Source organism: Gadus morhua, chromosome 5 (assembly GCF_902167405.1).
Source record: "Gadus morhua chromosome 5, gadMor3.0, whole genome shotgun sequence".
Lineage (NCBI taxonomy): Eukaryota > Metazoa > Chordata > Actinopteri > Gadiformes > Gadidae > Gadus > Gadus morhua.
The window spans coordinates 12416730-12439129 of NC_044052.1; the positions used below are offsets into that span (position 1 = coordinate 12416730).

A 22400-nucleotide genomic window follows, 5' to 3' on the forward strand; every position below is an offset into this window, starting at 1 on the left:
TGACGTAACGACGTGATGACGTACGGTGCAAGCCGCTTCCCGGGAAAGTGGGCGGAGGGTGTTGTCACCGTGACTGTCATCAGCGGTAGGGAGAGAGCACCGCCACCGCGCTGTCTGGCTGCTCTGTAGAGTCTGAACCTGAGAGTGACTGGGCGGCCCGAGACAGCGTACCCCGGATTCAGGAAAGATGGAATTTAAACGTCATCCGTGTAGAACCATGTGTACGTTATGAAACCAGAGGTTTCCGTTTAGATACTGCGAAGTGTAGCTGTGCTTCCCCCGCTTTAGGACTCCCAGCTGCTAGCTAGCTTAGCGGTGTTGTGCCGCTGCTCTCCCCGACGCTCAGGTAGGAGAGGCGGCTCCGTGACAAAGGGAGGCGGAGAGGCAGCGATGAACCGCTTTCGGAAGTGGCTGTACAAGCCCAAGGTAAGTCATAAAGACTGGATATAAAGCCCGGTTCTCCCCAGGGAACCTGCCGTCAACACTTAAACTCGGATGTGCTCCACATTTTAACAAACCTGCTAGCAAAACATTCGCTGTGATCAGTGGGGCTCGGTAGCCACCTGATAGACGACCAGTCTCATCTGCTAACATTAGCTCTAGGTTTCCTGATTTACTCTTGAACTACGTGTACTATTTAACTTTGGTTTAAATCGACTGATTGATTTGTTTGTCGCTAAGTCTTGAAAGTGACTGGTCATGTGTCTTTGGATCAGTTCAAAAAAATCTGAAATCCCTGAAGACCAGGGCTATAAATGTTGTTCTGTATACTTTTCGAAAATGTATTCGCAAAGTACACATTTCTAACTATATAGTTTAATTAAAGTGTTCATTCAAATGCTAAAATAATGGCCGAAATTGCTACAAGATGATCGTTGCTCACTTGAACAATTTGAGTCTTGTGAGAAGAATGTTTGCAGTGATAAGATGTGTTAATTAAATAAATAAAAATCTCGCTTGTTGCTCGATATGTAACTTGCATAATAGTACAGTCAAAGTTTAACCGGAAAATGATATAGGCTCCCCTTGCGTAAGTTCACCAATCCAATCAGTCATGTTGCTGCACTGTTCTGACTTGTAGTGTCAATCCTTTATAAAGTCTGAACTACTGAAAGGACCAGATCCCACATATGTAGGATACTGGTGCTGGGCAGAACTTGAAAAGTACAACTGGAATTGGTGTATTCTTTTCACTGATACTAAACTTATTTACAGCAAGACTTATGAACTAGGTGATTAGTCTTTGTTCACTTGCTTTAAGGGCTACTAAACGTTGGAAATTAACTGTCTTGCATCTGGGTGGCATTCAATTGCAATGACCCTGTTTACCTTCAAATCATATAGTTCCCATGGTAAATTGTTTTTCAGATACATCAAATAAATGTTAATTTCATTAACATTTATTGAGTTTGTTTCCCCCAGGAGAACTTGGATCTAACTTTTGACAAGTTATGTCATGATGTGCGGAGAGGAAAAGAGAATGGATCATCTATATCCTAGTAATTTCTCTTTTCAATGGTTAACCGAGTTTGCTGCGACAGCATTTTTTCTGTCCATTGTTGGGGTCTGTGCCTAACTGTCATGGTTCACCACAGTGTTGTCACAGGCATGACTCACTCAGAGCCGGGTGGTTCTTTGTATTCAATTTGCACAACACTTCAAGACAAATCATGTCTTCTTAAGTCTTCAGGTCTTATTGTAAGGCATGCTTTAATTTTTTTTACATTGCCAATCAAACAAAAAACATATGTTTGGATCCTCTTTAAATGTAAAAAATATTTGTCTGAAAGAGATACCAGTACAGAGCTAATACTTTTACTTGCTCAATGATGGTGTTTGGCCAGTTTAGGACTACACTGCATTTTCATTTCACGTTTATTATCTAACTATGTTCTTGGGGAGATCAGCAAAGCGACGGATCAGCATGTTCCCCTCGACTGGAGAGGCTATTGATATTTCCAGCGCTGCGGTCTCACTCCTTAATCTTACCCGCGTAAGATCTGCTTCTTCAGGGGTCAGAAGCAGCTGACCGACCCACCCTCAACATGCATTACTGTACAATTCAAACATTCAACCTGGCATAGCTGCAGGTCATTGTTAAGGGACCCATCTCTCAAAACAGCTATGTGGGAAGAACCTTCAGACCGATTCATTGTTTTCCTATTCCTCATTTTACAGCATCCTTTTCTGGATGGAATGTTGTTATGGAGGTGGATAAGAATCAGTCTGGTGGCTAAACAAGTGGGAGTAATAATGTTTATAGACAAAGGGAGAGAGAGAGAGAGGGAGAGAGAGAGAGAGAGAGAGCACCTGGCTCAAGTTTCCAAACTGTTAAAAGGGCCACAGTCGGGCTGACATTCCTCAAAGAGAGGGACTCTGTGAGTGATGGAGGGAGGTGTCAGGAAGCTAAACCTGTGCATTTCCCCCACTGCCTCGGCGCCGTTTCTACCGTTCCACTGTCATGCATTCAGGGACTGACCTTCAGTTTTGCACCAGCTCATATGTCAGCGTGACAGGCCCAGAGCCAGAGCCACAATGGGGGCCTCTACTCTCCATCTCCTGCGTGTGTTGGGGTTCTTTCTGCCACCCAACACTCAGTGGTCAACCATAACAAAGCATATTGAAAGGCCCTGTTTTTGGTTGTTAGGGTTGAGGTATCGTATATATATTTATCAATATCAATATTCTATTGTATTGTACAGAAGCATGTAAGATAACAATCAACTAAATGAGTAAATCCTTGAATCCAATCTAGGTTTGTCAGTCTTTACTGAGCATACTAACTTATTCCTTCTCACCACATTGCACAGCTTTTTTGTTGATATTGCACCTGTGCAAGTCGTAGAACGGAGAGCCGCAGGAGTAATTAGCGTTTCCTTGGGATTCTGCACAGTGGGCACAAGGAGGAGAGAGGACTATACAGCAAACTGCTGAGCAGCTCTGGCCCACACGGGTGCCGGGTCTAGCATGGTATCTCCTGCTCTTCGTGGATGTCTCCATTCTGCTAACCCAACAGCCCTGAGGTAATTGATTTGGTGTCAGTGGGCTGGATTTAGAGAGCTGACCCCTGGTGCTGGAATAGGCCATTGAAGCCTTTATAAAATCCATTGCAAGACTGGGAAGTAGGTTCCACCGCCCCCAGTGGGGTGGGGCAGAGGGGCAGTGACTGGAGATGGGGTGCAGAGTTAATGGCAGTTAGTGGCCCTGTTAATGGCAGAGAAATCCATTGGTTTCCAATGCATCGTGTCTTATTGACCATAATGTGTTGCCTTGATATTTGACGATGGCTAGCTTAATATATCGCTGTGTTCCCCGTCAGTGGCTATGCCCTCTGAGCATGCACTTTGGCTGCTTTTGTGTTGTGAGTGTTTAAGCATTTTCTTGCACTCATCAAGGCCAGTATTAAACACGGCACGGCCCCTCTCAAAGAGGAGAGGTAGACATGGTAATGGTCTCACCAGCAGAGACGTCCGGGATGACAATCAAGGAGATGATAAGAAAGACAGCTTTCTGGAGATCAGGTAATGAAATAAATATGGTGTCTCCCAATAGAACTTTCCACTTACTAATATCTATATATACTAATATCTTTCATTTGTTCCTTCTGTCTCGTTTCAGAACGAGAACAATGGAGATCCCCTGTTTGTGGTGGCATTGTCACATGTCTATTGCCCTAATCTGCGCTATGAGGCGTTCCACAACACAAATAGCCGTGTACTTGTCCGTGCCTGGTGATATGCTTGATTTGGGGCTGCCTGAGCAAACTGAGCAGGCTGAGTTGTTTTCTGATACAATGAGATGTGTATGTTGGGTGCTTGGGACAGACAGGCTAATGGTTAGCAATGACTCACACTCTGTGAACACTAGGGCTTATGGGACAGAACTGAGGAGACAGATCATTAAAGTACATAGCTGTCTTTGTGTGGTTTTCCTCTCGCAATAATGACCGTAATCCATTTTATCTGTTTCTAACCCTAAGTATAAGAAATTTTACTTGTATCATTTAGCATATAATATTTCTGTTCATCGTCATTTGTACACAACAATGTCTGGCCCTAAACCTAGCATCCACCTCTTTATTTTACCACGAGATTATTGATTGTGTAAGTGATGAAAAGGTATTTATTTCAGGACATTTCTCGATGGCAAAGTATTTGTAATAGAGCATGATCATGGGCAGACATAGGCAGCGAGTGACGAAGTATCTTCAATGAGGCGAGGTGTACGTGAGTTTGATAGGGAAACCTTCCCATTGTAGGCAGTGACAACAAAGGAAACAAAGGTCAGGGGAGCGACCGTACTTCTACAATGAGTGGCTCCACATGGGGAAAGGGCTGTCCCTATACCCATAAACACATCATCCACTCCAGGAGACCAGCTGCTGTGTTGGGGCCACCTCCATCGTAAACACCCCCCCCCCTTACCCCACCCGACCCCCCCCGCCACATCAACCAGCCCCTCAATCCTCAGCGCTCTGGTTGACTAAACTGTGCACAGGGCACAAGCACAGAGCATCACAGCCAAAACAAGAGATTAGGGCAGCCCTCCAGAAACACAAACAGACCCAGATTATGACCACATGAATCCAGATGGGCAAACATCTCTGAACCCACTGTGGTTTAAAAGATTGCTTTTACATAATAACAGATTGTTTTTCGTAACAGATTGTTATTTTCCTACCCTGCCTGAAAAACGAGGTGCACTATCGTGAATTAAGTGGGCACAACCTACTGCATAAATATCATCTCCCTGGGAATTTGTATGCATTAAGGGATTGTCCCTTTCTTTATTGGACCTTCTAACAAGTCAACCATGGTACCACTAGATTTAGGTGGGTTTTGGGTTTTCTCAGCAGTTGAGTTCTGGCCTGGTGGTCGGCCAAAGTCATGATAAGAACAGCATAGGGATGCTCATCTTCCCACTTACTTACTTACTGGCTGGCAGAGTAAGGCTAGCCCCCCCCTGCTCATACACTGTGTTTGCCTCGGCTCCAAGTCAAGTCCCCAATGGCGGGCTGCCAGCCGTCTGAATTGGGCCAGGAATAGAGAACGGAGGGCACAGGCAAGGCTTCTAATAAACTCCCTTAAGTGGGCTTGCAGCATATGCCCTGCCTCTGTGGAAGCCCGCATTAAGCACAGGCGGCCCTTCCCGTCAGAGCGCTGGCTGAATGGACAAACAAAGTGGAGTTGCTGTAGCACACAGGCTTTTGGACATTCTTCCCAGGAAGAATGCTATCTGGAGACGCTGGGGAACGGAGAGGGGGTGGCGGCGGGGGAAACCGGACAAGTTAATCGCACACAAGCATTCTTCTGCATGACGTCAGAGGTCGGCGTGGTTAGTCGACGCCTGTTCTCCATTCAGAGTGAAACAATAAGCTTCACAGGGGATGTGTTCTGCTCTGTCATCCACCGATCACTGTTATCAGTCGGGTACAGGACAGCCCGGGTGGGTTTGTGGGAGCGTAACGACCGGTGTCTGGACTCAGGGATCAGGAGCATTAAGGGTCATCCCTGTGCGTGGGTGCGTGGGTGCAGGGACGTAGGCGGCGGTGTGGCCTGCAGGCCAGTGGCCCTGCCTCAGCGGTCAAGCAGCAGGTCAAATCTGCTGAATCATTGAGCCATTCAGTGGAGCGGCGTGTGCGTGCAGCCGTGCATGTGCTCACCCTCATAATGACGGCACGGCGGCGAATATCACATCTTGACCTCACCGATGTTGACACACTTACTGTCACGCACAACTACTCAGAACCCAATTCGAAGAACGAGAATCACGTCCTGCTTGTTTACGATCATTTTTCGCTTTTAATCTTTTATAAAGTCTGTTGGGTAATCAACAGTTGCATTTTTGTTGAATCTGAACTTTTACTTAGGGTATTAAAAATATGTGGGAGATATCACTGCTCTGACACATAACCATGTTATAAGCAACCATGACCCAAAATGTAGCATTAGTGGTTTGGGATTAGCATCGCAGAAAGTGGACCAGTCTGCATTATATGACCCGTGTGACCTCGTCCCTAACAGAGGTTAGCCCTAATTGTGGGTCACAGGCAGTGATTTGACACTGCTATTTGACTGCTGAATGTTGTGCCTGTAAAAGGGTTGAAGAAACGTCCCTTGTGTTTGTGTTGTTTGAGGAACTCTCGGTGTGGTGTGAAATGTCCATTACAAGGTAATCCTGCCCTGAACCCTGGACCGAAGTTACCATGTCTCCGTCAGAAATACCAGTGGGCCGTCAACAAGGGCAGCCTTGTTGATTTGCTGGCGAGGGGTTTGAAGTTGTCACATGTAGCATCGGCATTTCCCGCTTTGAGGGCATGTTTGCTTTCCAGGAGTGACTTCTAGCAAGGTTCAATTTCTTTATATATGATGAAGGAATGTCCATAAATCGAGCTTGTATTCTGCAGTCACCAAAGTCAAAGATAGATTGATGACGTGCTGACAGAATGGACCTCTTGACTCTTCGCGTGCGTGTGTGTCGTGCGTGTGTGTGTGTGTGTGTGTGTGTGTGTGTCTGTGTGTCTGACTGTGTGTGTGCTCTCTCTACTTGTTTGAATTCTTCTTCGCTCTGTTTTCTACTGGGATTTCTAAAGGAATGCCAACTCCCTTGTCAGTTTTATGCTCCAGCCTGAAAGTCTCTTCCCACTCTTTTCAACAGACCTCTTTCTCCCTGTCTAAGAAGGTTCCTGTTCATGTGTAATATCTTACTCAGATCAATGATCAACACTTGCTTAATTTCACAACAACCTTCTCTGAAGTCCAATTCAGAAAGAGCAACATCATATCATTGATGACCATCTCTCCTCTGAGCTTGACGGTGACTTTATTTCTCTTTTATATTAGATGTATCTCAGTTCATGTGTCCCAGTAAATCTTGTGTGTATTCGTAATCCCCGCGTCTCTCACTATCCTGGCCGCTGGGTGCAGTAGGGAGGAGAATGCTCATTTCTATTTGTGTATTAATATATATATGTATGTATGTTTCCATGTATAAATCACAGATTAAATTCACAGAGACAGATCATGGTCACGGCCTTAATAAGAGCAAACTCTGGTCATGTTTAAGGTGACCTTATGGTTGTCTATTGGTAGTAACCCTTTTTTTTTATAGTTCCGGGTTGGTTTTTATCCAGATGTTCAACAAGACAGACGAATCATACAAATTGTGGCACAGTTGAACCATTGAGGACAAGGTGATGGTTTATCATCGATCTCAAGGAGAACTTTCGTTTAGGATTTGATTTGATTAACGGAACCCAAACTAGAATCTATAATGACAGCGACAATATTAAGTCGTCCATCTGACTCTGAATTCCCATTGCAGTCTACAGTGAACTCAGACACATGCCTGTTGCCTTGAGGAGCAATTATGGGCCTGGCATGTTGATCTATAGCTGAAGACCGAGGGAAATGAACTCGGTAATCTTAGGACTCTAGCACTACCCTGTCCTTGAATATGTTTGCTGGAGCAATCCCATAGTATTTACAGCTATGCAAGGTTTGATATTCCATTTTGAGAAATACATGGAAAACAAAAAAACTTTCCGCCGTTATTCCAGGTCAATAAATCTTTTTCTGCCATGTAACAACAAATCCCTTTTCCACGAGTATTCCTGCTGAAGAGCTATCTCCATGCTTCTGGTTTCATTATTGATGAGGGAGCGGCAGGAGAATGCAGCCCTGCACGTCATTCAGGAAAAGAGACGTAGGGAGAGAGAAGGGGATGCATCACGCAGGGAACACCGTAGCAAACCTCAGCAAGAAGGGAAAGAGGGGGATTATATGGAGGTTGTGTGGGTCGTGGGTAAACCCTCACTCGTCGGGTTGGCTTGGTGGAAACGAGGCTGTGGCGTGGTCCTCCCGTCTGCTCCCAGTCATGCTGAGCGTGCCCAGTAATCAAAGCCATAAACATTTGACTCGACTCACGTTCTCCTCGGGCGGCCGAGGGCCATTGCCCGGGGTCACGGCTGTCCCCGGGGTCACCCCCTCCACTCGTCGTCTGTTCAGTCTGTTTGCTGGTGTTTTAACGTGTACTATCTACAACTGTAAGAGTGAACTAAAACTGCCAATCTGTTTGAGGTTGAGAACAGGATGTATTTTTATGTATAGATTAGATTTGAAGCCTGGCCTAGTCTTGGACCGGTTCCAGACTCAGTATTACAGTAGCGTTGTGGTGTATTGGCGGTTATGTTGATATACGATGATATAAAAATAATTGGTAATGGATTCTTGCGGTGTGTATGTGTGTCTGAACACGCAGTGGGTGTTCTGGCCCGCGGTGACGTGGAGTACATGTGGGATCATAACTCAAACCCTTGGCCAGGGACCGACAGGGTTACGACCACACCCATCCATGCTACAGACTCTCTGAAACCTCCCGTCCTCTTAGAATATGTGGCGTCACTCTGTAGCGGCATGCGTCTTCTATTCCTTTGGTATTAATAACTTCCATCTGTCAAAAACCGAATCATTGACACGGTCGATCCCATCTCTCTCTCTCTCTCTCTCTCTCTCTCTCTCTCTCTCTCTCTCTCTCTCTCTCTCTCTCTCTCTCTCTCTCTCTCTCTCTCTCTCTCTCTCTCTCTCTCTCTCTCTCTCTCTCTCTCTCTCTCTCTCTCTCTCTCTCTCTCTCTCTCTCTCTCTCTCTCTCTCTCTCTCTCTCTCTCTCTCTCTCTCTCTCTCTCTCTCTCTCTTCCCCCCCCCCCCTCCCCCTCCCCTCAGAGGACGGACCCCCAGCTCCTGGCCCAGTTCTACTATGCGGACGAGGAGCTGAACCAGGTGGCCATGGAGCTGGACAGTCTGGACGGCAGGAAGGACCCGCAGAGATGCACGCTGCTGGTCAACCAGTTCCGGTCCTGCCAGGTCCGAGAACCACACAGACCCAACACCACACTGGACGCCCCCAACGCACACACAGCACACACAGCACACACACAGCACACACACAGCACACAGCACTTCAAGAAGTCCTATTTCAGCTCAATCCAATGATGCACGGTTGATTGGGTATTATTGCTTTAACACTACTGGGGAACAGTGTGTCCCAGTCAAGTACACACTGACTTTCTAACCGAGTAATTTGAAATTGTGTCTTTGATGACAAAAACTGTAGGTTGGTCCAACCAACACCACCAACATTTTAAAATGGGATTCCAACAATTAAAACCTGAGCTTCTAGATGTATCTATAAGGTCTGTCTGGCTTTGCTGTGTGTACAGTGGACAGGAGGAAAGCCCACGGTGTGTATTTGTGATGTGATCAAGACGTGTCATTTAAAGTGGTCTGACACCAGAACCGTTTTACATGAAGCCAGTGTGGTGCGGAAAGAGTCAACGACAGCCTGCACGGTTCCGGACTGATTGTTGAAATGCTTGGCCAGCGAGTAGTTTGCCTAATAAGTTGGGATAAGGAGGACTTGTTTGGAGGGATGGACCAGGTGTTGTCAGAGCAGCATGCCTGTGCTCAGACAGCATGGCAATACACTGTCGTAAGGGGGACATCTTGGCAGCTGGCTTTATAGACGTAACTGAATAAAAATCACAACGTTTCGGGAGTTTTTCTAGAATAGGGATTATTTTATATCATCAAATTTTCGCAAGTATGAATAGCATGAATAGCCCCAGTTATTGCTCATTCTTTGCCAAGGTAGCCAAGTTAAGTATTTATGACACAGAGCAATGCGTGATCATTTCTTTGTGGTATAATAAAGGTATTTTTGCACAAGAACATAACATCAATCAAACCCATTTAATATTTAGTAGCAGAATATTAGTGCTACGTATTTTACGGCCGGTGTGTTACAGGGTTAAATATCGGCCGTATTCTACCCAAACATATCAACATTCTGATATGCTTATCATTGCTGAAATCGGACGAAGGGGCGGGGCTACAAGTGGACCTCGGCCCGAAGCGTTTCACCTGCTCATCCATTGTGGTGGCTGAGCAGGACGCTAACAGAGATGTTAACACGGGCAGCCTCACGCCTCCTTACTGAATGCTGGTGTGATGGTACAGTGTGGACAGCGTGGTACGGTGTGCATTGTGCCCTGGGCTGAAGGGCAGCAGCAGGCAGGGGGGACGGTGAATAAGCAATGCATGGATACTGTGTCCCGCTGGGTTCAGCCAGCATGACGCCCCCCGCCCCCCACCGCTCGGCCCGATGGGGGGGAGTCACTTAATAAGGCCAGCGCATGATCCCCAATTATCCCCCCTCGCTCTCTCCACTTAACCTCCCCCCCGCCCTCCTGCTATCTATTCTCTCCATCACTCTCCATCTTCCTCCCCATAGCCTCTCTGTTCTCCATCTCTCTCTCTATCTTCCTCCCCATAACCTCTCTGTTCTCCATCTCTCTCCATCTTCCTCCCCATAACCTCTCTGTTCTCCATCTCTCTCTCCATCTTCCTCCCCATAGCCTCTCTGTTCTCCATCTCTCTCTATCTTCCTCCCCATAGCCTCTCTGTTCTCCATCTCTCTCTCCATCTTCCTCCCCATAACCTCTCTGTTCTCCATCTCTCTCTCCATCTTCCTCCCCATAGCCTCTCTGTTCTCCATCTCTCTCTATCTTCCTCCCCATAGCCTCTCTGTTCTCTACATCTCTCTCTGTCGGTCTTCCTCGTGATAACCTCTCTGTTCTCTACATCTCTCTCTGTCGGTCTTCCTCGTCATAACCTCTCTGTTCTCTCCATCTCTCTCTCTTCCACTACATGACCTCTGTTCTTTACGTCTTTGTATTCCTCCACATTACCTCTCTGTTCTCTCCATCTCTCTCTCTTCCACTACATGACCTCTGTTCTTTACGTCTTTGTATTCCTCCACATTACCTCTCTGTTCTCCAAGTCGCTGTCTTCCTGCACATAACCTCTGTTCTCTCCATCTCTCTGTCTTCCTCCTCATAACCTCTCTGTTCTCTACATCTCTCTCTGTCGGTCTTCCTCGTGATAACCTCTCTGTTCTCTACATCTCTCTCTGTCGGTCTTCCTCGTCATAACCTCTCTGTTCTCTCCATCTCTCTCTCTTCCACTACATGACCTCTGTTCTTTACATCTTTGTATTCCTCCACATTACCTCTCTGTTCTCCAAGTCGCTGTCTTCCTGCACATAACCTCTGTTCTCTCCATCTCTCTGTCTTCCTCCTCATAACCTCTCTGTTCTCTCCATCTCTCTGTCTTCCTCCTCATAACCTCTCTGTTCTCTCCATCTCTCTCTGTCCCTCTAATCATCTCCCTGGCCCTCTCCACAGGCCTCACCGTTAGGGCTTCATCATCCGGCCAGATGTTGGCCTGCGTCATGCGCTCGATGCTGGAAGCTCTCGAGACCCTCATGGTTCTGCAGCGACCGGAGCGCCCTGATGGCGGGGCAATAGCCTCCGGGCCTTGGTACTGGCCCTTACAGATGGTACCAGCGTCTCCTGACCGGTGACATTTAGCACCGTGTCCCCTTGAAAGACCTGGCAGGCGCTTTAAGAAGGACGCACCCTACGTGCCTCAACACTCGCCCACCACCTTGAACCTCACGAGAATAGAAGGCCGACTGTTCTCCTGCCAGAGCGGCACCGCCTGAACCCTGCTGCCATCACGCCCTATTCACGGCGCTTGCTGGCGGCGGGCCGCCCCTATAATGTCGGCCCGCTGTCCTCCCCAAGCGGCGCATCAGAAGGAGTCTGTTGAAAGGATCGAGCTCCATGGCCTTTAGACACGCGAGTGGAGGGAGTTGGCCGCGGGGTCGTCGGTCTTAAGGTTGTATTTTGTTTGATGTCGGCTGCTGATGCATCAAGCGTATGATGCTAATGTTACCAATTAGCTCCCAAAGGACGGCTGGAGGCGGCCGGGAGGAGCTGATGTGCTGTGTCACCTCGCACGAGTCTGGCACAGTGGAAGGAACAGGCGGTTCTTTTTGTGTTGGGGTTGGGGGGGGGGGGGGGGGGGGGGGGGGGGGGGGGGGGGGGGGGGGGGGGGGGGTGCTTCATGCACTGCACACCACTAGAGAGGAGCCAATAGCTGTGCTTTGGGGCTCTGGACAAGCAGAGAAAGACACAGCTCTATATCTGATGACAATTCAGTATGCAGACAGCTGCAACGCTCGATGGAAGAGATAATTGTGATTCTTGGGCATGGCTGTTGTACACATGCCATGCCCAGGGTTAGCTCTTGGTATTTGTAGCAGAGGGGTCTATGCTAGTGCTTTGGTAAGCGTGTTGCTAACGCAGTAGATCTTGCACGTTTTGATCGTCTTTTTAAATGTTCATCAATTGATTCCAGGTAGAATAATATTACAGTGGAAAGATAAGATGCGGATAGGCTGATTTCAAAGTGACTTGAGTAACGATAAAAACCGGAAGATATCATCTGTACATATGTACATCTCATCATCGTCATCCTGTTTCCAGTCACTCACTCACACTGATAGGCAGCTCTGCTCCGTTCATTCTAGTTTATCCGATTGTGTCCCCTGTCAGTCTGACCCCGGCTTGCCCTCTCCCGTCTGCAGGACAACGTGTTGAACATCATCAACCAGATCATGGATGAGTGTATCCCCAACGACCGGGCCAACCGGGACTTCAGCGTCAAGTTCCCGGAGGAGATTCGCCATGACAACCTGGCGGGGCAGCTGTGGTTTGGGGCCGAGGTACCGTATTCCCCCTAGTATTGGCTCACGCAGCGAGGAAAAACAGATCTAAACAAACAAGCAGCCCGCGTTAGCCCCCCCCCCCCCCCCCGTACATCCCACTCATGACTCAAGACATGCTTCTGATGTAGGCTCCATCCAGATCCCTCAGGTCCTCTGGCACTGGCCTTTTAGTGGTTCCCTGGGTGAGGACAGAGAGCTATGTGGAGGTGGCATCTAGTGTCTGTGGTCCTCGCCCCTGGAACAGCCAGCCGGAGGAGCTGAGGACATCACAAGCTGTGAACGCCTTTAAAAGAAACCTAAGACATTCCTATTTAGCTCAGCGTTCTCTTAATCAATTTAATTATTGTTATTGTTAAGTACCTTGTATTGCAGTTTTGTGCGGAAGGCCCTTTATAAATAAAGTTTGATTTGATGACGTTCCCGGTCCCACGCCTCCCACTCTGAGCCTGTTAACCCTCGGCCCGTCTTCCTCCCCTGGCGTTCCTCTCCGCAGTGCCTGGCCGCGGGCTCCATCATCATGAACCGGGAGATCGAGAGCATGGCCATGAGGCCCCTGGCCAAGGACCTGACCCGGAGCCTGGAGGAGGTGCGCAGCATCACCAGGGACCAGGCCCTGCGGGACCTCAACCTCTACACGGACCGCATGAGGGACGCGCTCCGCCACTTTGACAGCCTCTTCGCTGAGTTTGAACTCAGGTAACCGACTTCATCTTTTCCTTATTTTTCATACATATTTTCCTCCATTTCCCCCCTTGTTGTTAGTCAACATCTCACAGCACCAGACTTTTCCCATGTCGTTAGCCTCATAACATAATCGCCTTAGTCCTATTTTGGCCAAATTGTGATGAAAAGCCAAGCAGAGGTGCTTTTCCCATTCCATAATCCTTACCTGCCTAGGTCAGCTATTTGACTTGGGCATCTGAACCTTAAAATATGACTTGGGCAATTACGGTATGAGGCTATGCATTTTCTTTGACCTGCAGACTACGTTAGTGCTCTATTGACATGCTCTCCCCCCTCCCGATCTGTCTGCCTCCAGCTACGTGTCCGCCATGGTGCCTGTCAAGTCCCCCAGGGAGTACGACGTCCAGCAGGAGGTCATCGTGCTCTTCTGTGAGACGGTGGAGAGGTGAGGCCCCCGAGGAGACCGGCTCCGTGTCCTAATGTCCGCAGATGTCCATGTCCGTTTCTGAAGCTGCTTGATGTCTCCCCCAGGGCGCTGAAGCTGGGCTATCTCACGCAAGACATGATCGACGACTACGAGCCCGCACTTATGTTTACAATCCCCCGACTGGCCATCGTGTGGTAAGTGTGTGCCTGACCCCTTAATCCCCCCTGGGCCTAGCCTGCCCTTCCTGCCCTGTCGTGTCTGTAACAGAGTGTGAACGCTGTCTCTCCCTCTGGCCTCTCTGCAGCGGTCTGGTCGTCTACTCCGAAGGCCCGCTCAACCTCGAACGCAAATCAGAAGACATGTCTGAGCTCTTCCGTCCCTTCCGCACTTTAATGAAGAAAATCAGGTACCGGGGCATGTTGTTGTTGTTGTTGTGAGGGAGACGCGGAGAGCCGGTCTTGCACCCCCCCCCCCCCCCTGAGTAATGAAGTCTCTCAGACGGCCCGCGGGCCCACAGCGGTGATATTAATGGTTTGGGGTTTTTGTGCTTGCTTTGCAGAGATCTGCTCCAGACCCTCTCCGAGGAAGAGCTGCTCACCCTGGAGAAGAACCTGTGCATCTCTCAGGACGGGGAGAACTCCCCGGACCAGGCCCCCGCGCCCTGCATCGCGCCCGCGCCCGCCCCCGCCCCCGAGCGCCGCTCCTCCTGCAGCCCCGAGGGAGACGCCGTCAGCGGGGAGCCGGAGGCGGAGGGGCTGCTGCGGCAGCTGGCCCCGCCGGGCCCCAGCAGCCAGGGGGAGGAGGAGGTGAAGGGGGTGGCGCCAGCGGCGGTGGAGAAGGGCTGGGCGGAGGCGGAGACGGAGCCGGAGGTGCACCGCGGGGGGGAGGCGGCGTGCGAGGAGGCGGAGGAGGCGGAGCTGGCCTGCTCCATGCAGTACGACGAGGAGGAGCTGGAGCAGCTCAACATGATGGTGCACCGCGTGGGGGACGAGATGTCCACCCTGCTGTCGCCCCCCAGCCAGGGCAACTCCCCCGCCCACCTGCCCCGCCCCGCCGAGGCCGGGGGCTCCAGCGGGGCGTCCAGCACGGACAACTCCCCGCGCCGGCTCCCCGGGGGCCGCCTGCGGACGGGCCCCTACGTGGAGGACGAGGACCGGGTGTTCTTCATGGAGGACCTGGACGCGGCCGGCGAGAGCATGGCCGGCGTGTCCAAGGACCCCCGGGGCCGCCTGGCCTCGCCCGCCAGAGCCGCAGAGCCCGGCGGCCCCGTGCAGCGCAAAGCCCCGCCCCGGCCGCACCCGGCCCGGAACGGCTGGCCCTCCCCCGGGGCCCCGTCGGAGGAGGCGTGCCTTCGGAGGAGCCCCCGCGGCCCCGGCCCCAAGCGGTCGCCATGCACCACGGCCCCGGGCTCGGAGCCCCTGCCTTACACCAACGGCTGGGAGGTGGCGCTGGAGGGCTCCGCCCCCGAGACCGCCGAGGCCATCGCCAGCCGCATGGGCGGCATGAAGCTGTCGGCCACGGTCATCTTCAACCCCCGCTCGCCCAGCCTCACGGAGCTGGCCGCCGACAAGCTGCTGCTGCCCCGCGGGCCCGAGGCAGAGGCCTGCGGGCCCCTGGTGGCCTCGCACTGCCTGCTCAACTCCTGCGTGTGCTGCGGCGGCTGTGACGACGGCGGCCACGACGACGCCTCCGCCCAGAGCGGGGGCTTCGGCCTCGGCCTGGCCCTGGGACTGGACCGACGCCGTAAGCCCCCAGCCCCCGCCACCGTCATCCAGGCGTCGGCGTGTCGCCTGGGCCCCCCCGGCCCCGAGCCCTCCGGCAAGGAGGAGACCGTTGGGCCGACGCCTCCGTCCTCCCGCCGCTGCTCCCCCCCCGCCCTGCCAGAGGGGGAGGAGGGGGACAGGGCCCTGCTGTGTGACAGCTGCCTGGCAGCAGCGGCCGGGGGGCCGAGGCCCCAGACTCATGACGGCAGCACCAGCAGGGCCTCCCCCTGCCCACACCAGAGGACTGGGAGGACGCAGCAGGCCGGCGGGGGGCAGGAGAGGGAGAGGGGGCGGCTGGGGAGCAAGGACTCTGAGCGCAGCGCCAAGGAGGAGAGGAAAAAGAGTGGCAGGTGGGCTTATGACCTCAGTGATTGATCCCTAGGTGGAGCTCCCCTGCCTCTGTGGTCCTTCTAATGGCGCTGCTCTGGCATTAACCCTGTTTGATTCTCAATGTTTGATTTTGACCACGTTTTGTCCTCTTATGTTGTTCTGTTGCATTAATGCCACGCTACTTCAATTTTTGTTGTCCTCCATTTCCTGCCATCACCTCGTGTCTCCATAATCTTTAATGTCACCATGACCCCCATCGGTTTGAATGGGTCCTGTAATACTTTTGGTTTCTTTTATTTTCCCCTTTTTCTAGTTTGCAGAACTCTCCACTCAGCTCTGTGTCAAGTAGTGACTGTGAAAGTGTGTCTGTCACCACATGTAGTCTTTCAAGCAGTGCATCCGCTCCCAGGTAACCACCTCCTCGTGTGTGTGTGTGTGCGTGCGTGCGTGCGTGTGTGTGTGTGTGTGTGTGTGCTTACCCTTGCCATCTTCTGAATATTATAATCATATCTTGTCCTCATTAACATGAAATCTGTAGTGCAACTGTCTGAAGCCAATGCTTGGCCTCAAATCTGTTCTGCTTCCACTGTGTGCTACAGGCAAATCCTCACACCTCCCCATTCATTCCCTGTGTTGTTATAACACGTATCTTCTAACTTAACGTTTAAAACTCAACCCCATGGACTGCAGAGGATTCCTTCCAACCTGGGTGTGCAGAAGCCTACTTCTTTAACTCACAGTTCAGAGTCATTGAGTCTCTATCCACAGCAACGCATAGAAGAAGCCAGCAGATTAGGTGAGGTAGTGTTTGAATAGAGGTTGAGGGGTCTAACGGAGACTGCTTCATATCTAGCCCATGCATCTTTGAAACTATGAAACGGGAAGCAATTTTCCCTTCATAGACTTATTAATATTCTGAAGAGATTCCTTCTCAGGGATGCATGGAGCTTTTTATCTGTTTGGAGGCGCAGGCGGTAATCTTGCGACCTGTAGCAGGAACCCATTAGAAGGTCAGAGAAAGGTTTACTGTGGAAGAGGAACGACGCCTCAGTTGGAGCCCATTACTTTAGCTATAACGTTGGCTTTCGTCTTTCAGATCGGCTGTGGTGGAAGCTCACAACGGGCCGTGCTGCTGGTACTGTAGTGACGTAACGTTCCTTTGTCCCCCGCTCCCTACCTGCGCCCCCACCCAGCCCCATCAGCAGTATGACCACCAGCTCCGGAATGTCCGAAGACTTTGACCATCAGGAGATCCAGCTGGCACTGCAGGCTGCCAAGATGGCTGCCAGGACCAAGATCCGATCCCGCTTCCACAGCAGCAGTGACCTCATCCACCGCCTCTTTGTTTGCATATCTGGTATGTCGCTCTCTCTCTCTCTCTCTCTCTCTCTTTCTCGCTCTCGCTCTATTTCTCTCGCTCTCTTTATCTCGCTCTTTCTCTCTCTCTTTCTCTCTCTCTCGCTCTCGCTCTCTTTCTCTCTCTCTCTTTCTCTCTCTCTCGCTCTCGCTCTCTTTCTCTCGCTCTCTTTCTCTCGCTCTCCTTCTCTCGCTCTTTCTCTCGCTCTCTTTCTCTCGCTCTTTCTCTCGCTCTCTCTCTTCTCTCTCTCTTCTCTATCTTTCTGCTCTCTCTGTTTTTGTTTCTCTTTGTAGGTCCCTGTCTGTCTCTTTGTCTGTGTCTCTCTGTCTGTCTCTTTGTCTGTCTCTGTGTCTCTCTGTCCGTCTCAAACATGTGTGCTGTGCTCCTCTGACACACAGGTGTGGCCGACCAGCTGCAGACGAACTACGCCAGCGACCTGCGCAGCATCCTGAAGACACTGTTCGAAGTCATGGCAACCAAGTCGGAGCTGGGAGACAACGATAAGGAGAAGAAAGGTAAAGGGAAACAGGCCTGCTGTCACGTTCTTTCTTTCTTTCTTTCTTTCTTTCTTTCTTTCTTTCTTTCTTTCTTTCTTTCTTTCTTTCTTTCTTTCTTTCTTTCTTTCTTTCTTTCTTTCTTTCTTTCTTTCTTTCTTTCTTTCTTCCCCCCCCCCCCCCTTCCATCCTCTACTGCAGCCACCCAGCATGTTTAATACCCTGAGCATGGTGTTCCTAACGCTGTCCCCCCTGGTTAGTCCCTGGTCTCCGCAGTGCCGTGCTGGAGGACTGCGCCCTCTGTCAGGAGACCATCACCTCCTCGGAGCTCGCTGCCAAGGCCCGCGACGGACACTTCGAGGGTCAGCAGTTCAGGCCAACACACACACATAAACATGCACACAAACAGGCAAAACACACACGCACGTAAAACTCAGGCACACACCCCGGCCAAACACAAAGGGAGAGCTGTTCTCCCTCCTTGTATCCGCTGTATGACTCCTGCGCCCCGGTGGTAAAGTCTGCTCCTCTACCCCCACAGACCCTCCAGACTGGGTCCCAGACGAGGCCTGCAACTCCTGCATCACCTGCAAGGCCCCGTTCACCGTCATCCGCAGGAAGCACCACTGCCGGAGCTGCGGGAAGGTATGTGTTCATCACCACCAGGACGGCCCCTCACTCCTCATCCTGTGGTATTTGGAGAGGCGCTGATTGCCACCAGGTGGGCGGCCGTGAGTCACAGAGAGTGCCGGAAGCACGTAGGGGGGTCCATCCTGTGACGTTGGTGTGTGAGGATTCACAGGGCCACACGGGGGAGGGAGACAATGCCTTCAGGCTAGATGGGGGATGTGGTCTGCATGTTATTGGATTCAAATATGTTGGAGGCATTGAAATATAATTTTGCATCAGACAGCGCTGTCATGGAGATTGATGTGTTGAAGCACATGACTGAGGGGTTTGTGTGTGTGTGTGTGTGTGTGTGTGTGTGTGTGTGTGTGTGTGTGTGTGTGTGTGTGTGTGTGTGTGTGTGTGTGTGTGTGTGTGTGTGTGTGTGTGTGTGTGTGTGTGTGTGTGTGTGTGTGTCCTTTCAGATCTTCTGCTCCCGTTGCTCCGCCCATTCCGCCCCTCTGCCGCGTTACGGCCAGGTGAAGCCGGTCAGGGTCTGCACACACTGCTACATCTTCCACGTCACCCCCTTCTACAGCGACAAGACCGCCGTCTGAGGGACCACAGACACACACGCACACCTACACACATACACCTACACACCTCCCTAGCCTAAACGCAAGCATATGCAAGGGTTTAAGCCCCGCCCCCCTCCTGCCCCCGGCTGTGTACAAAGCGAACGCCCCCGCACCACCCTGATGGCCCCTCGCAGGCCCTGCGCTCGGCCCGGGAAGATGCCCCCCATGGAGGAGACATAGAGAGAGAGAGAGAGAGAGGGAGGCGGGACTTCCAGGCACGCAGGATGTGACTTGTTTGTTATTGTATATTTGGTGATGCTGCTTCCTGAAAGAAAACCAAAGGGATCCTCATCCACCACTCAACCCCTCCTCCCCCCCCCTCCCCTCCAACCCCAACTCACCCCCTCGGGCCACCACTCACCCCTCCTCCCCAGATGGTCCTCCATGGGGCGGTGTAAAGACAAAGGGGGAGAGAACTAACAGGCAATAATATCAGCTTTTGTACGCGTTCTGCAGCTGGCGAGACACGCCGCCAACAGAGCCCCTGCTTTGGTTGCTTTTGGCGATAACCAAAGGCCTTGTGACACTTTTCTTATGCTTCAGCGGGCTTCCCACGTTTGTGCCAGAGCTCACCACGAGACTCGGATAACTCAAAAGAATGTAAATCATGAAAACATGTAAATAAAGGTTCACCCTGTCAATAACAACACTGTCATCACTCAATGCCCCCCGCTGGGCCCCTGAGGTCATCCCCACCGCGCTGGTCCAAGGGCAATGAAACCGGATTTTATATATTAACAAAACACCCTTTCTGCTTCTACTGGCAATGAATGTTTAAAACTGTATAGGATTGTCAAAAGGTTCTTGATCAGTGGACAGTTATTGGAAGATAAGCTAATGGTTGTGGGCTGTGCCCAGTGATTTGACAGTTGCACCATGTCGTGTGTGTTTGCAGTTCATTTATTTGTTCTGCCGACTCCATTGCAAAGTGAGATTGATTCAAGCGATCGGTCATCACTGTCGTCCCCGGATGGCCCCCCTAGTGGAGGGATGAACTCTGTTCACTGAACAGCGCCCTCGTGTGGACTGTATACGAGGAATCAGTGGCCTTCTCGGGTGCCTGTCTTGATGACGTCACAGGCTCGCTGTTACCTTTTCTTTCTCTCGATTCTTAACGTGCAATATTACGCTAATAAATGACGCAGACAAACCGGTGTTATATAGATTGTACTTTTTTTTATTAAGCCATTATTTGTTTACACATTTCATGTTTTCATTTGTTTGCTCCATGATACGGTCATTTGTAGATAATAATTATGATTTACCTAACTACCTTATTAATAACTGAATATGTTTCCATTATCATGGTAATATTATTATACTGTTTGTCCTGCGGACGGAGCTTAATATGGCAATTCGCAAATAGGATTTACAAGCTATTACAATATTTCCATTGTGCTCTGATTAAGAAATTCCTCAGGCATAACTTTGTCCCTATTCTATTCCAATTGTTTAATTTAAATCGTTAATAAATAATGAACATTGTTTTTTGTCCTTTTTTATAAAGAACAAATTGAGCATATGAAATTTTCTGGAAAGATAAAATCATTCAGTAGGCCTAACTTTTAGGATGGATTATTCTAATATTTAAGAGCTTGGACTTATTTTGTAAAAATGCGAGTTATGTTAATATGTTGTGCTCTGTATTATAAAATAAAAACAAATGCTGTTATATAGTTTTAAATGCTATGTACCTTCAAATAAATAACATTTCCTGATAAAAAAGAAAACAATCGTCTTGGTCATAATCAGTCAATGCTGTTGTCATTTTCTGGTGATGACATCCATAACAACATAAACCATCAATACGTTTACACCACTAGTTTACTGTAAATAACTGACCCATTTAATGTTGTATTCTTATTTTCTGGTATATTAAGGTACTTTGTGAGGTTACCCCGACGTCTAGCTCTGTGCTGCATTTGATATATAATTTCTATGTATTTGGTCCAATGTATGGCTTCATAGATAGTCCAATACCAGAGTTTGTAATTTTATAGGGAGCAGCCTTAATGTAATCTCTAGTTCCCCACTAGTGGGCAGCACGCACTCAAACACTGACACGTCATTGATATAAATGTCATCAGTATTAATCCCGTAATTCTAATGTAGGCCTATTTAATGCCATTGTATTATGTATTGATCAACCAAACAAGTTTACACTCTTGACCTTTTGCTTTTCAAACCCAGACTGGTTGAACGTCAGTCCACCAACGTGTTTTGTACGGGCATGGTACACAAATTATAATAAATAGCATTAACTTTTTGGACGTTTTCGAAAAATCTCGGATTTTCTTCTTCAATCTCACAGGGACATACATGTTAAGCAGCCAATAAGTCTTGTTTGTGAGACAGAAAGAGTTAATGTGTTGACAAATGAGCTGGCCTCTGATTGGCCAGAAGTTGAGCGCTGGGGTGGACGAGCGCCTCGGCGGTGGGGCCGTGGAGTCACTCACTTGGTGGGACTGTGGAGTCACTGGGTGGATGTAGTTGGAGTCACTGGTGGATGTAGTGGACTGCCCAGAGCCAACTAGTCCGGTATTTGAATTGAAAGTTGGCCTACGTCTCAGCGAACACCTCAGGGCTCCTCGGGGTTTTCAGTGGTTTTCTTCGGACATGTACGGTTCCTCTTGGGTCTTCAGTCCCGTTACTCTACAGACCGAATGAGCGCGTTGTCCTGAGAGAGCGATGGAAAGTCGACCACTCTAAGTGGATCCATGGACTGTCCGCGGACTTGAGGTAAATATGTTCAAAAGTTCCTTTAAAGTCGATCTTCAGATTACTGAGCTGTTAGCAAGATAAAGCCCTGTGTGTTTGATAAGTGGGTCGTTTTATTTATTCGTCCGTATGTGAAGGGTTGGCAGTATTAATTGGCACAAAACTTAAATAAAAGTTTCGAATAAGCATTGCCTTCCCGGGTATAACATTGACTGATAAAAAAAAGTGATGATTTTGATGGAGAACATGGGATGAATTTTATGCTAACTTCTCTTCTTAGTAATACAATATATTAGCTAATGTGTAAACTGTAATTAAATTGTGATCATGCTTTGAACTGTACCTTCATTTATTTTATTTCATTTAATCAATTTCACTTTCATAAGCATGTAATTGTATATGTAAATGTTCATAAGCAATAACCTTAATTGCCTTTATTCACCCTGGTTGCCCGTCTCCGGTTATTCTCGGCCCGCTGTGTACCTTATGCTAACTTTAAAGTGTAATCTACTTCAATGTGTTTTCCAGATCTGGGGAAGTTGAATTTGTCTTCAGTGAGAATGAGGATCCTGCAGATACTTCTCCTCATCTGTGAGGCTGTGTTGTTGACTGACTGCGCAAGAGGTAAGAGAGGCAAACCTTTAATGAAACCTTTAGCCTTTTCTGTCTGTTCTCCCCTTCAGTATTTTCCTTTCCGAGTCTATTTCGGTTGTTTTAAGCTTGGATTAATACGGGATTCCTGTCTGGGCTAAGTTA

At 49.5% G+C, this 22400-nt stretch overlaps 2 protein-coding genes across 4 annotated transcripts in view; both read left to right on the forward strand.

Annotated features, from left to right (window-relative positions):
* The first annotated feature begins 74 nt into the window (after nt 1-74).
* On the forward strand, nt 75-20413 carry zfyve28 (zinc finger, FYVE domain containing 28). 3 transcript variants are annotated; one of them, XM_030356663.1, is made up of 15 exons: nt 76-426; nt 2894-3023; nt 8721-8861; nt 12487-12624; nt 13121-13323; nt 13667-13756; nt 13843-13932; nt 14043-14144; nt 14298-15851; nt 16145-16240; nt 17025-17188; nt 17587-17703; nt 17943-18044; nt 18224-18327; nt 18774-20413. In XM_030356663.1, exons 3-15 carry the CDS (start codon nt 8784-8786, stop codon nt 18903-18905), a joined length of 2970 nt encoding a protein of 989 aa, XP_030212523.1. In that variant the 5' UTR covers nt 76-426; nt 2894-3023; nt 8721-8783; the 3' UTR covers nt 18906-20413. The 3 variants fall into 3 exon arrangements, with proteins under 3 accessions (XP_030212522.1, XP_030212523.1, XP_030212520.1); XM_030356660.1 differs by lacking the exon at nt 2894-3023; XM_030356662.1 differs by lacking the exons at nt 2894-3023; nt 16145-16240 and having other exon boundaries at nt 75-426.
* Nucleotides 20414-21363: 950 nt separating this feature from the next.
* LOC115543976 (fibroblast growth factor receptor-like 1) overlaps nt 21364-22400 on the forward strand; it is a 30046-nt gene continuing 29009 nt past the window's right edge. The window contains exons 1-2 of the mRNA XM_030356701.1: nt 21364-21665; nt 22173-22268. Of these exons, the coding sequence (XP_030212561.1) occupies nt 22205-22268 (64 nt within the window). The 5' untranslated portion in view covers nt 21364-21665; nt 22173-22204. The remainder of the gene's footprint in view (nt 21666-22172; nt 22269-22400) is intronic.

Bases quoted from the DNA above. Each gene is read 5' to 3' on its own strand.
- zfyve28 (XM_030356660.1), top strand. From the start codon at position 391: ATGAACCGCTTTCGGAAGTGGCTGTACAAGCCCAAG. The intron at 14,145-14,297 runs GTACCGGGGCAT...CTTGCTTTGCAG, and splicing joins ACTTTAATGAAGAAAATCAG to AGATCTGCTCCAGACCCTCT. The intron at 18,045-18,223 runs GTCAGCAGTTCA...CTACCCCCACAG, and splicing joins CCGCGACGGACACTTCGAGG to ACCCTCCAGACTGGGTCCCA.